Consider the following 14,535-nt stretch of genomic DNA (forward strand, 5'->3'; position numbering starts at 1 on the left):
TCAAATCGGTCTAAATAACGTGCCAGAGCGTTTTCTACATGCTTAATTAGAAGAATATACAATTACTAATTAAAAAGTGTTCATCTATTATTAATTATGCTGAAATATTTTGCGGAAACCTCTGTTCGTTTTTAAAATAATGCCCCCAAAACCGTTCATTCTGCTATATTTTTCCATCGAATTAAATGAAAACACGAAACGCACACTTTTTGAAACTAAACCCCATTTTTTGCACAACTTCCACGCTCACAATGTCGCCGTTTAAACTCCATATAGCTACGCCCCTTGCAGGTCCTCCGGCAATCCATTCAAGCCAGCAAGTTTGGAGAGCGTGTTGAGTTTAATCAATTCATAACGTCGAGATGGAGCCGAACTCACTGAAGGTAACGTTTGTTTTTCCACGCGTAGATTTATTCCAGCTCCTTTCCGCCTGCTTTAATTAATCCCCACCTTTCTGTAAGCACGCGCGCGAGCCGCTAAACTTCCACGCGCTGAAATTAAGGCATCTGTTTGAAAGGTGGAACATGTAGCATTGTTTAATTGTTGTAATTACGCGCAGGAAACAAGAAGGTGTGTGACATTTGCAAGTCGAGCGTAAAGAAGCGACGGTTTCAGATTTTTATTTTTATTTTTTTTTAATTTATTCATTCATTTCTTTACTTGACTTCAATCTGTTTTTGTTTTGTTTTTTTTTTCCTCCACAGTGGGTGGGCTCGTCTTGCGGTTTACATGGACCATATATATTCTATAAAGCCTTTAAATGTACCCGGGATGGCAAAGCGAGAATCCTCGCTCTCGGAGACTTTTTCTTCGTCAGATGCAAACCCGAGGATCCTATATGCATAGCGGAGCTCCAGCTTCTCTGGGAGGAAAGGACAAGCAAGCAACTTTTATCCAGCTCCAAACTTTATTTCCTACCCGAGGATACTCCCCAGGGACGATCCGTCGCTCACGGAGAGGTAGGGATGCCCGAATCGCTTTGTTTTATTTCGAGGAATTTTACATAATTCCGCCGCTTCTCTTTTGTTTACTGGCCGTGGGTCTCTCTGAGGCATTCAGGAACCCGTGCATTTATTATGACACTGGATGTATCGATCGGCAGAAAAGAACTGACCTACAGCGGAATTCGCTTTTTTTTTTATATAGTTGTAGACTTCAGCCTTGTTTGTCTATTGTGGTGTCAACATGCTGAGTGTGCACTTGTCCAGCTGCGCTCAATAAGACCGCAGCCACTGCGCTCCGTGGGGTTAATTGTGCCATAATAATAATAATAATAATAAAATAAAAAGAAAAGCGGGGAGGAGAGTAGGGGGGGAAGCAACAATCTTTCGCCTGCCTGCTCTGTCATTTTCATTTCTGGTTAAAAGCGTGTCAGATATGCTGACATACGGAACGGAAATTGCGAAACGCGATAGTAATGAATGCATGATGGGATCGGATACAGCTCCGTACAATAGTTATTTTATAATGCAGCTTGATGTTGAAAGAGGCAGTGCGAGTCATAAAAAGGATGCCAGAGGCGAGCCAAGCCAGTGCTGACACGTCCTAACTATATACTCTCCTCGCTTTGCATAATTTTCCCCAGTGAACATTTCTGTCCTCAAACAATGATTATTGTCAGCTCATATTTCTTGTAACCGCGTCTGCCTCGCTGTTGTTGGCACAGACATGCTTGGTTATGATTGACTATGGCCATATGTGGCGCTTGTGATCCTGTTACGCTGAACGGAATTACACTATAAAATGGAATTTTAAATTTTAGCCATTAAAGCTGTTCAAAATTAAAGAGAGCATGTCAATTTGTTAGCATTTAATCAATTTCAACAACTTAAGCTAGTCTACGTCGGTCACAAATCCTGCCTCGACATTTTTTGTTTTAATAAGCTGAAGTGTCCGGCTCTGTCATCTTCAGTGGTTGTGGGAGCTGTGTTATGACAGATGATGTCTACTTGTTATGAACCGTCTTTAAACTTGTGGGTAAAACGTTTTCACTGTTGGAGAAACATTGTGTTCGGGTTTAGCTGGTCTAGCTACACCAAACATGCAATTTTCTTAACCCCCAAGGCAGTTGTTGCCAAAGAACGGCGCTCCTTAGCTGTGTTTGCCAGGATAAATGGTCCGTAAGACAGCTTTTTAGAATAAATTGATGAATTTTGTTACTATTTTTGTAATGTTTTATTCCCTATCCAGTTTATGTATAAGTTTAATGACTGCTAATGCTTATGTCAACAATGATAGCCAGCTAAGCTATGTCCAGTAAAGGCAGTAATGAATATCACATTAGCTGTGTTTGCCAGGATAAATGGTCTGTATGACAGCTTTTTAAAATAAATTGATAAATTTTGTTACTATTTTTGTAATGTTTTATTCCCTATCCAGTTTAGTGACTGCTAATGCTGATGTCAACAATGCTAGCTAGCTAAACTATCTGCAGTAAATCTAAGGCAGTCATGAACATCGCATCAGCTGTGTTTGCCAGAAAAATGTTTTACATGTCACAGTCTTAGAAAAAAAAAAAAAGTAAAAGTTTGTTTATAGTCCACCAATGTTTATGCCTAACTGATTTAGGGATGGGGATAGTGCAGAAGTCAAGCTTGCTAGCAGGCTGAGATTATTTACTGTCAGTAGTTATTAATGAAGCGGTTGCTGCAAACAGATTGACTTTCGAACTTGTTCGAATGGATTCAAAAGGTTTCTTACTATTTCAATAAAATCTTATGACTTCTATCCGGGCCAATATTAGCATTTATAATACTAATTAGCATTCAGAGCACTAAAGTGTTTAGTAAATTGATCTTACTAATGTCACTAATTTATTCACTGGTCTTTCAGCTGCCGAGCTTGCACGGTTCTACTCTGAAATCCTGATTGATGTTCACCCAAAGAAAATGTATGCATGTTGCTCCATTAGTTTTATTGGCGAAATCCTAACAGCTTGTTTTATCAGTGTCCCAAATTAAGAGGTGTGAAACAAACAATATGTGTGGCTTTTCTCTCTGATATAATGACAGCAACATTTAATTGCTGCCTTCTTGCTTTTGATCACTTTGCGGCTGCGTGGAGATTACTCTCTGTTGCTGTTATATTGTTTATAGGGGACAAAGCCGTGTTTGTACTTGACTCTTCCGCTGATGGTTTACTTACATTCTTTCCTCTTGAGTAATAAGAGCAGCTATCGCATTTCCCTTTCATGAGAAAGGTGGCTATTTATGGCCAGCAGCTTAGACAAGCTATCATCCCTGTGAATTCATCTTTTGAGCAGGGGTATCTCCTCTTGAAACCCCCCTGGTGTTAGCATTTAACAGACTGCAATTATTTAGTAATTACTCTGAGTGCATGCATTGCCCTTCCTAAAGTCCAGACTTGCACAAGACATGCCAGCTCCACCCCCTTTATTCCCACAGACTTATTTGCATTGCAAAATGCTCACATTCCAGCTCATTGACTGTAGCTGGAAAATATTACTTATTTAATAACACAGGGTCTGCACTGCCAAATGCAGTCACACATATTTGCCACATGTTGTAAAGCACATGGACATACAGTTCCAAAAAGGAAGTAAAGCTATTTTTCTGCATAGATTATTGATTTTATACTGATAAAGCAAACAGTTAGATTAAGATACTGTAACTTTATTTGAGTAAATTGTAACTAATACATGACAGGAGGATAAGATTAAGTTTAACTGCTGAAATCAGTTACTTAGTTTCAAACTGTTGTGTTTTACATTAAGTTAACATTTAACCAGTAACATTTGTCCATGAAATTTTATTATGGGATCTGGAATTATAATGAATTTGCACTTCATGAACAGCATAATGACATGTATTAAAAATGTCCTTATTCAGAACAAACATCTTTCTTTTTAAAACCTGATACTGATACTAAATGCAGATAAATAGAATAAATATAGGGCTTTTAGATTTATGTGCAAATAAATCAGTATTATTATCACAAATAACAGTTTGAAGTGCAGTATTGTTTGACTATTCGATAACCATTACAAGGAATGCACACCTAGCAGGCCAATAACGTTTCCAGCCTGTCAGATGGAGTCTCTCTCTAGTAGAAACCCACACCTGATCCAGATGACAGAGCCCAAGATATCAAATGTCACAGAATGTAGGAAGCCGTCCGATGACAGGTGACAAAGAGAGGAGTGAGGAAAGTGTGGATTTATTGCATCGTCATTGCAATACTTCACAATAATACTGTATTCCGATCATATAACGCCGTTATGTTATGCAGCTCTTTTGCAAAGGACTATCACAACAGAGTGGAGTCCTGTGCTTCGTCCTCTGACGTCTTAACTAACAATAATGCATTTCATGAAGTTATCAAGATCACTCTGTCGTGAGAAATAAATGTTAAGTTTGTGATTAAGCCATAATATGTTGCAGAAGTAATAAAGTTTTAAATGTATTTAAACAAGATAACATGGAAACATTTTTCCTGGCAATTACAGCCAAGCTGTGCCACTTGTTAGACGTGACTGACAAAGGTTAATGGTTAGCTTGTTAGCACATTTGACAGTGGTACTAGCACTTCTGCTAAACTGGTTAAGAAATAAAACATTACAGACCTTTTAAATTGTAGTTTGAGAAAGTGAAATGTGAATTGTTTTTTCCATGACTAGCACAGCTGGAAGGTGTTAATTATTGGCAACAATCAGGAATTAGGACTTGGCAGAATGTTAAACATAAACATTAAAAGTGTTGCTAAACTACTGAAGGACATAGTAACAAACTTTTTAATATATTTTAATAAAGTGCCATGTCAACCACAGCTAAGATATGCCAAGATGCTCATCGCTGTTACATTTGGGAGTTCTCCCATTCTCTGATTGAATTTCAACTGGGTCAATCAACAAATAGAAGAACGATGATGTTGTTTTCCTGCGCTGCTTTAGAATCGTAGTCTGCCTGTAGTTTTAGTAATACCATCTTGTTCGGATCGGCACATCTATCTTTGCAGTGGGTTACGGTTGTTTACAACGCAGGCAATTTCCGGTAAGCTTCATAGGGTTAGCGATTGGGTCGAAGTTAAAACCTCAACAAAGTCCACGCCTCCATCCGGGAAACAATCATGTCTCCATAGCCACGAGTCCGGACCCACTGTACCAAGAAAAGCATAGAACAAGAGGCTGGTTTTTACCAACTAGTGGAAACATTATCCTTGGCAAGTACGCTAAGATGTGCCTCTTATTAGCAATGACTGTCCCAGCATTATAGTTATTGCTAAACTAGTTATGTCTTCTAATATCCAAGCGGTTTCAATCTATCCAGAACAAGATGGCTGGTAATATTTTTTTCCTACTATTAGAGCAGAGGTGTGTTAATTGCCTGAGGGTTGACAATGTCTCATTTCCACTGCATGGTTCGGCATGAGCTGTTGTGGTTTGATGTCAGTGTGTACAACTAATAAGAATAGCAGGTGACACAATGCTGAACCAGCATTTTTAGTTAATTTGTCACAATTAACTTATTTGTTGGATTAAAAGCATAATTTCAGTGACTGGTATTTGCCGCCCTCTGAAAGACTTTTTTGTTGTGTACATTTTGTCACAAGTTGTAAAGCAACTAAAGGAGACAAAATATCAGTTTGAATGGAAACAGCTTTCCTTCGTGGATTGTGAATTTTAGCGCACACCACTTAAACGCATAATTTTCCTTTTGAAGCTTCAGAGATCAGACTCCGGGTTTGTATAATTTGGATGATGAAATCTTGTAAGTGCTATGTAGCCTGGCCTCAATTAAAGGGCTCGCTTTTCTCTGAGCAAATCAAACTATTTACTGTATGTTACACAGCAGTGGAAATCGCCCTGACAACTTGGAGTCAGTTTATGACCTTCACTGAGCCCATTCAGATTTTCGCTGACTTTGCCCCACAACACACTAATCTGCACTGCATGACTCAGCTATACCGGAGCGGCGCTTGCAGATGCAATCCATAATCCAAAGACACAAACAGGAGGAGGAAAAACAAAACAAAACAAAAAAAAAAAAAAAAAACGATGCCCAAAAATGAACACATTTATTTATGCTGTATGTTTTAAAAAGCAGATGTTAAAATCTACACTTGGGTGGTGAAGGTAAACATTGCAGAGGGATTGATTTCATAAACCTCACATAAGCTGGTTTCTTTCAGATAAGATAGATTTGTGGCTCTGCGGCAACACTAAAAACTGTAAATATGTAATTGACTGAATATCAACAACTTAATTTGTGCTTGTGAGTCATACAGATATGAATGTGATAAGCCGCAGTTCTCAGGAAGTGTGTTGTTTTCACAAGGTTTGGGTGCTAAATGAGAACATATAGTCTCATGAGATAAAATGTCCAACCTGCTATAATTGTAGTTTGTACTGTATATTTGTAGATCATGCTAGATTTTACGTGAGTATTTTCACACAGTTTAGAGCAGAGTCTGAATGTGAAATGTAAACAGCTGGTTGTACTTTGCTTTCATCTAAAGCTCGAGCCCAATATCCCTCAAATACCGAAAAACTTGTTTAAGCCTTTTATTAAACTTACTGGAAGTGGATTACTGATTCTTTTCTGCTTTGGAGCTCTAAGGTATGATGTAATTTCCTATTATTTCTCAGGTATTTGTTTGCCTTTAGCCTCTCCTGCAGCTTGTTTACTTTTTTTTTTTTATTTTTTTTTTTTAGCTTTTTCCCCCCTTTTTGCTGTGGTTTGCAGTGACGGGAGGAACCAACCCGTGACCTACTGTGCTTGTTTTTCTTCTGTCAAAAGGGTTGGAAGGTCAATTCCTTTTAAACGCAGCCAGGCTGTCTTTCTTTCTTTTCTATTTTTTTATAAGCGCTTTGGACTGGAAATAAAAATAATGATTCGGGCAAGTGCGTGCAAACTCCCGGCGCCTGTGTTTTGCTGATTAGATGATAAACACATCAGGAGTGAATTTATGAATCTATTTATACCGAGTTAATTATTAGCTCCATGTGCAGCGAAAGCTCGATTTTTAAAATGTATTTATTTATTTATTTTTTTTCACTGTATCCCAGCCTGACCTACAATGTTTACCACCACCAGTTGAGGCCAGCTTGGTCTTTAAACGGGCTTTGTGTCGGGTTGCTCACCCATTATGACAAACCCTCTGTTGGGGCCCTTTTGCTCTATTTGCCTGCCTGCAAACTGCCACTGACTAAACAGTCACATGTGTTTTAAAGCTCACTGAGTGACACAATATTTCTTGTCACACCAAATGGCCCGCCTCCTCTCTCCCCTCCTCTGCTCGCCCGCCTGGCTGTAATACACTTTCTGTTTTTGGACAGAGCTGTTGTAGATAACAGCTCACCACACACAACACCCACTTATTGTACACTCCTCCTTCAGGCTCTCATAATTGCTTATTCTTATCTTTTCACTGCATATCCTGCTTTTACTGCATATGCAGCATAATAGGAGGGCCGCTCTCGTAATGGGAATTCTGCATCTGCGGAGAATATTCCTGGATCATGTTATATTAATGTGCTATTATCATCACCTCTGATTTCATCTGACCTCTCCTCTCCTCTGTTCTGTCCCTGTAGCTGACAAGGCTTTGGCACACACACACGCACACTGACAGGCAGGGGGACTGCAGCAGTAGGCCCGGTATTGATTGCTGTGGAAAACACTTTGGCATGCATCCAGAGCCATTTCTTCAGCACATGGCAGGAGTCCACACATGTGTTCTGGTGCTCGCAAAGCCAGCTTGTAGGGGAAATTAGATTGCATTCATTTGCTGCTTCTTTGATTTTAGTTTTCTCCTAAGGGGAAAAAAAAAACAAGCAAATAATTTTGGGCATCTGGGACACTGTTGAGTTAAGTCTAAGTGGCTTTGATATGCAGCGTTTTGATGGATAAGGTCGTTGTGCAGAATGGCTGGAGTGTAAATGTGAGATGGGAGATTTTTACAGATTTTTTTTTTTTACTATGTCCAGCCTGCGCATTAAAACAAATGTCCCCATTCAGATAACAATGGCAGGAATTTTTGTGGAGTAGAACTTTTTTTTTTTTACACTCTGTGTGTGTGTGTGTGTGCGTGTGTGTGTGTATGTGTGCGCGTGCACGCCTCCTCCTGCTGCAGAACAAGTCATTAACTCTGCACACTGCCCTCCAGTGAATTCCTCGCCATTGCTGAAATAGCATGTAAATTATTACCAGCTATTTTGAATAGTGTAATTTAAAACCTTTTAAAATGTAATAGCAGAGACTTCAAAGGCAATGAAAGAGAAGTCCCACAAACATTAAGATTTTTTTCTTTTTTGTTGTTTTCTTTCGCAACCTAAGTAATAATATGTTTCCAGCGCTGCATGTTTGTCAACACACCCGAGACTTTTGGCGTTTCGTAGCTTGGTTTGTTCCACTTTGTCATTCGCTAACCAGTTGAGCAGGCAAACATTTGCCTTGATGCATGACTCCAATGCCTCCGGCTACAGTGGATCATTATTATATCTACCAATGCAGCCACAGACGGGAAGCCCCTGCTCAGTAATCCAGTCGACATTTTTTAATTCTTCACTTGTGAACTCTTGGGCACGCATCGCCTCTTTTCTCCGTCTTCATCGCATCCCGCTGAAATGGAAGCATATAAGGCTGCAGTGATTCAAGCGAGGGCTGACACAGCTTTTTGCTGCGGTGTCACCTTACATGATGAATGCCTCACCCACTTTCAGGAGGGCTTTGAAAACTCCTCTTATCTCGCCGTTTCTTGCCGTTGCTAATGCTGCAGAAGAATGCTAAGTTCATATATCACCACGGCTTGTGTAACAGCAATCTCTTAATGGAATCGGTGAATAAAAGATGAGTTCGGCAGCGCCCCCGTCGATATGCAGCAACTTTTATGCATATATGAATACACTGCACAAATTAGGGAGTGCATCGCGGCGAAGAATCATTCTCACCCGCTTTAAATGGTGCACCTTGAACTCCTTGGAGTCTGAAAGCAGTCTCAACAAAATATATTCTGAGCCGATTGTCCCTGGCACACTTCCTGGAGCTTCTTTTTTAATTCCCAAATAAGTTTGTTTTGGGACACTGCAGTCAAGGTCAGCCATGGGGAGGGGAGACAGATAATGAACTCATATTGTGTTTCATAGCCTCGTTTTCTCTTCCCTCCTTCCTTTGCTCTGCTTATCCTGCTCTGTCTACATTGTCCATGTCACCATGTCCATTACTCAATTACTAATCTCCTATGGCCTTAGGAATTCCTGTGCTGACCTCTCAGAGGCAGCAGCCTGAAAACTCTGCAGCATGTCAGGAGCCCTCTCTCTCTGGGTGTGTGTGTGTGTGTGCGTGTGTGTGTGTGTGTACCCAGACTATTGAAAGACACCCACCCACTGAGCTTCAGCACCCCTCGACTCACTAAACTGAGTGTCTTGTCAGCTATGTTTGCTCAATCTGAAATTTCCGATGTTTTTAATTGGATCAGCAGGTAGAAATGCTGATCCAATTCGCCAGGTCCGGTTGAAAGGAAGTTCAGTATTGGTGAAAAATCACTTCTATTGAGAGTGTTGGACTAATTGGACTGCATTTTAACTTACAGCCAATATCAGTGCATGACAAGGCGCTTCCTCTTTCAAAGATGTCCTGGTTTTGTTTGAACACATCAGATGAAGAAATTGTCACTTGAGATAAAGATAACATCTGTGGTGATTATCTGGCTGTATGTATATGAAAGATGGTCGAAACAAAAAAGTTAGAAGTGACAGAAAGTTTCAGGCTGCCCTTATGCATGATGGTCTTTCATATTGGTAGCATATATGGCTCTTCACCCAGGGTGACATGCTGTCAAAGGTTGGGGGTGGGAATAATTTGAGTTGCATTCCAAATTATTCTTGTTTTTTTTTTGGATGCACAATTTGAGCAATGGAGGGAAACATTTATCTGTGCAGAATGGCAAGCCAATGATGCTGGATTTGTTATCTTCCAGTACGGTGATAATTTATAGGTCAGTTTTTATAAGGGGCCTGGACTGCATTTGATATTCCATAAATATCTTATCTGCTTAAACTTGAATTTCAATACTCTACACGAGACCTAGATTCTTCAAAAAAAAAAAAAAGCTGTTTTAAATCCATCAAATATTTATTCTGCCCAAAAGAATATGATAAAGATCAAAAAAGATAAGGCTCCTCGCAAACACACTAATTTGTGCATAGCTCTACTAAAAGATGTAGATTTTTTTGTGAGTGGAATTTCAATTACGTTGCGTTAGAGCTGGAACCAGCATTCCAGTAAAAGTCAGTGAGTTTCTACTTTCAGTCCCTTATACTCCACCAACTTAACAAATCCACTCGGTGATGATTGTGCAGATCTCACATTGCTGCAGTCACGCCATGAAATATTGATAGAAGCACGCGTACAGGATGTTACATTTAGCTGCTTATGTTGCCTTGCGTTTTAACTCAACCATAAAGGCAGCAGTTAATCAGTGCATCTGTTTATTTCCGTACCTGGGGCAAAATGACTCTAACACAATAATAACGTATTCAGGATCTGGAGTGTACAAATCCCGTTGGTTTATTTGCATAGTTAGGGTTACTGAATTGGCACCCTTGTGTTTAGTGTGTTGCCAATGTGTTGTGTCACCCCTTGGCTGCGAGGTTGCAGTCCTCTGACCTATATTATCAAATGGCCCCGCTGGCTGTGTGTAACGGACGCCACTTTGCTGAACTATCAGCTGCCTAACTGGAAATGACAGCGCAGTGTGGACGGGCGGCATTTACATAGGGGCATGGCCCAGAGTTTGCAAGCTGCATCTTTGAAGCTCAAAATCCAAGAAGCGAGTCATGGACCCCCTGCAGTGCATGCTGAAATGCCGCTGGAATGATTCATCTTGGATAAAATTACAGGATGTCTAGAGCTGAGACATTTAGTCATCTGATAAATTCAGGAGAATCAGAGAGATTTCCTTCAAGTTGTTGATTATTATTTTCAATATTTTTTAGTCTTTACTAGTTTATTTCTTCCTATTAACCAGATACCCAAGAGAAAAAACAACAAAACCCAACAAAACACTGTTGCGATGTTTCTTTAAACTAGAGCTCAGATTATAATGTTGGGAAATTTTCACTCAAACATTGAGTCAGAAACCGTGATGCAGTTTGTTGTGTCACAGAAGAGACTTAGAAGCAGCATAATTATTCTTCACAGAGTGCTGTTTTGAAGTAAACAGCTGAATGACTCACTGAGCATTTTAAGTACAACAGAATAATAAATATTTAGATGTGAAAATATGCTGTATTGATCTCAATGAGTTGCGATAATGATGCTATTTAACACCGGAGAACCAATTAGTTCACTTAAGCTAACATTAGCCGTCTGTCTGAGCTTGTTTGCACAGGCTAGTTCCAGCTCAGCTCTCTACATTTGAAGAGCTGCTCTGTATGGACGGGTAATGTTTCTTCTGTTTTATTCAGAGAGATAGAGATAATTTTAATAAAGTCGATTTTTCTGTCTTTCCAAACAGTTTATAGGGCTCCTTAGCTAGGGCGTGCGGCTGCAGCTGCAAATTTATAGGCATAGCATCCCTTACCTCCCCCTCAAATGAGCAGCTGTTTCTGGGTTAGTAACCTAACTCCACTGTGCAGAGTTAAAGCAGTAACCCTAATATGTTGTGTTAAATCAGCCCAGGCATGATTGGTCCAAGTTTCACTAAGACCTCAGTTAACTAAATAACCCAAATTGTGCCACTTTTACCAAGCAGTTTCTTAGTGTGTGTTTTTTTTAATGAACTACAAAAGCAAACCTTTTAAGCATCTGAAAATACTTCACTGAAAGTCTTTGAAATATAAATATTTGCAGTTCTCTAATCCCAGCCTCATCGTTTCCATATTTAAACCATTTTGATAGTGACTATTTATTTTGGTTCTCTTTCAGACTTCAAACCAATAAAAAGGTTGTGGCGATACAATAAAAATCATCTGGTCGGAGTGCCACTTCGGTGTTTTTGTATGCATGGCAGTAACCCGGGTTGGTGCAATAATGTTATTGTAATTCTTTCTCAATAACCGACTTGGCCGGCCTCGTTCTCAGAAACTGTGTGCAGAAAAGTTTCTTAATTCTCCACTATTTACATATTTCTCAACCAAATCTCATGTCCTATGCAAACCACAAATCATTCATCATCTTCCTGCTCTCTAGCTCTCAGTCTGTAACCACTTTGAGTTTGGCTTGTAGTGTAAAAAAAAAAAAAAAAAGAAGAGAGAGTGAGTGAGTGAGAGAGAAAGTAGTCTCAGAAAATAAGGAATTGTTTTATGGTAGCTGATTTTTTATTTTTTTTATTTTTTCAGCGCTGCAGCTTACTTCATAGACTGATTATATTGGAGACTGTGCTGACAGCTGCTGAATTGTGCTCACCTGTTGTGTTTTTTGCTCTCAAGCCAAACAAGTCCCCAAACAGGATCTGTTGACGCGCTCGCACATCATCGCATCTTTCAGCTGATTAATATAAAAGCAATCGCCTTGTTTTTTTTAATTTTTGTTTGTTTAGTTTAGTTTTCTCTTCAAGGTTTAATGTTGCATCTCACTCTATTATCTCTGCTTTAAATAGGCTCCGCTGAAACATTTGGTTTCTTTATGCGCAGTCAACAGATTGCATCAAAGTGCAGTGAATAAATTCTGTGGAGAAACGGAGCAATGTGGCTTATTTGGCTGCAGGCTGAATGCTATTTACCATTGTTCTGCTTTATTCACATGGCCTGCTTTTTTTACGCCAGTTTTTCAATGCACGGAAAGCCGGTTACAACCACCCGCCACCACTTGACAGCTGAAGACAGCTCATTATAAGACGACCAAAAACCCATGTTTGATGTTTTTACTTAGTGAGGGAGGCACAGCTATATCAAGCTATCCCTCGCAGGCTTTTGCTTTATAAGGAAATACTGTCTCCAACTGTTGGGGATTTGATATGCCTGTAGTAGGAGATGATGTGAGAACTGAATATGGGTAATTGTATAGACGGAGCACTCAGAGAGAATATGAAACGCTGAGAAGACATGTGTTTGTTTTTAGAATGTTGTTGGGGGGAGAGAGAGAGAGGGAAAAAACAGGAACACCGAAATATTTCAATTAAAACAAAGAACAAAAGCAGAAAAATAACGCTGATCCTAACATTTTAAGACTAAAATTAAGGATTTACAGCGGGGTTGTTCTTTTTGATTACAGAAGACTGCTTGATTGCAGCTTTATTGAGTGCACACCCTCTACTTACACACATAAATATAACATAATGAATGTTATTTTAATGTCAGTCGTACACAAGCTCTTTGAGGGGAAATGCACAAAGCCAGACAGATGCCTGGTAAATTGGAGATAACCAAGGTAAACATCAGAGACCTGCTCTGTGTTTCAGCCTTTTCAGACATCTGTCCTCCAGATTTCCCCATTTCTGTAATAGCCATCTTGCAGCAAAACCTCTCCATTCTGTTGGTAACAAGCACTTCAGCCATTAGCTCTTCAAATGGAAACACATTTAAGAGTCTTTGCTGCCTCCCCACTCCGCTGGTCTTTAAGTTGTTCGAGTTTGAGAGTTATTAAAGGAGCTGAATCAACCTCAGGAGAAAAAAAAAAGGAGGTTAAACCCACACAGTGAAGAGAGAGTAAATCTTATTTAGTAAGCTAACTGAGCTGACTGAAGTACTGAGCTTAAAGTCATTTCTCCATGCCAGACTGACACATTTATGTCTATATTTGAAGTTCTACCTTGCATCACAGACGCCGTGTCCACACAATATCGCAGTCTATTCATTCCCTAATAAGTTTACTTTTCATCTGCTTCTCCAAACTCCGAAGGCGTACTGAAAAGCGCTCGCGTCTCCAACATCAGGAGCCCAACTTCCTAAATGCTAATCAGAAAGTCTCAAAACAGCGGCGTCCTCATTGACATTGATTTAACTCCCCGACATAAATCCAATTCAGCAATCATCCACATCATCCATATTCATGCCGCTGTAATTTACTTGCGTTAATGTGCGTCCCACAGCCGGCCGCGGTGCCACTCGGTGCTCATGCTAATTTAGTTGATTTAGTCCGTTTGTCGTCTTTCATTTACCGATGAAGTTCTGATTTCATACCCGGTTTTACCAAACTTTTGACCCTAATTATTTCCGCCTTACAGTGTGCGGCTGAATCACTGCAACTAAATGTTATATCAGGCTGTAATAAGTAATTTTAATCACATATTCAAACATGTGGTTAATCTTTAAAATGCATCCCTGTAAACAACAGTCTCAATAATTTCCTCGACCGGGATGAGGGATAATAAATTGTATATTTTAATTGGGAAATACTTCAGTATTATAATATTTGAACCATTATATTTTAATATTTTGTCTAAAAACGTTGCTATGTATCCATAAATTTCCTTGTGAGATTTTGTTGGAATTTCTTAACTTTTTTTATTTTTAAAGAATAGTGTTATCTACATTTATCAACGTGCACAGTTAAGTTAATTATACTGATGAAATATTAATATTTATTCCAGTAGCGCAAACGCACAGTGAAACATGTCCTGGATCCCAAAGTTCAT

At 39.5% G+C, this 14,535-nt stretch overlaps 1 protein-coding gene across 1 annotated transcript in view; it reads left to right on the forward strand.

Moving 5' to 3' along the window:
- The first annotated feature begins 303 nt into the window (after positions 1 to 303).
- arid5b (AT-rich interaction domain 5B) overlaps positions 304 to 14,535 on the forward strand; it is a 106,397-nt gene continuing 92,165 nt past the window's right edge. The window contains exons 1-2 of the mRNA XM_014470692.2: positions 304 to 383; positions 705 to 959. Coding sequence (XP_014326178.1) covers positions 363 to 383; positions 705 to 959 — 276 coding nt within the window. The 5' untranslated portion in view covers positions 304 to 362. The remainder of the gene's footprint in view (positions 384 to 704; positions 960 to 14,535) is intronic.

This window comes from Xiphophorus maculatus, chromosome 22 (assembly GCF_002775205.1).
Source record: "Xiphophorus maculatus strain JP 163 A chromosome 22, X_maculatus-5.0-male, whole genome shotgun sequence".
NCBI lineage: Eukaryota > Metazoa > Chordata > Actinopteri > Cyprinodontiformes > Poeciliidae > Xiphophorus > Xiphophorus maculatus.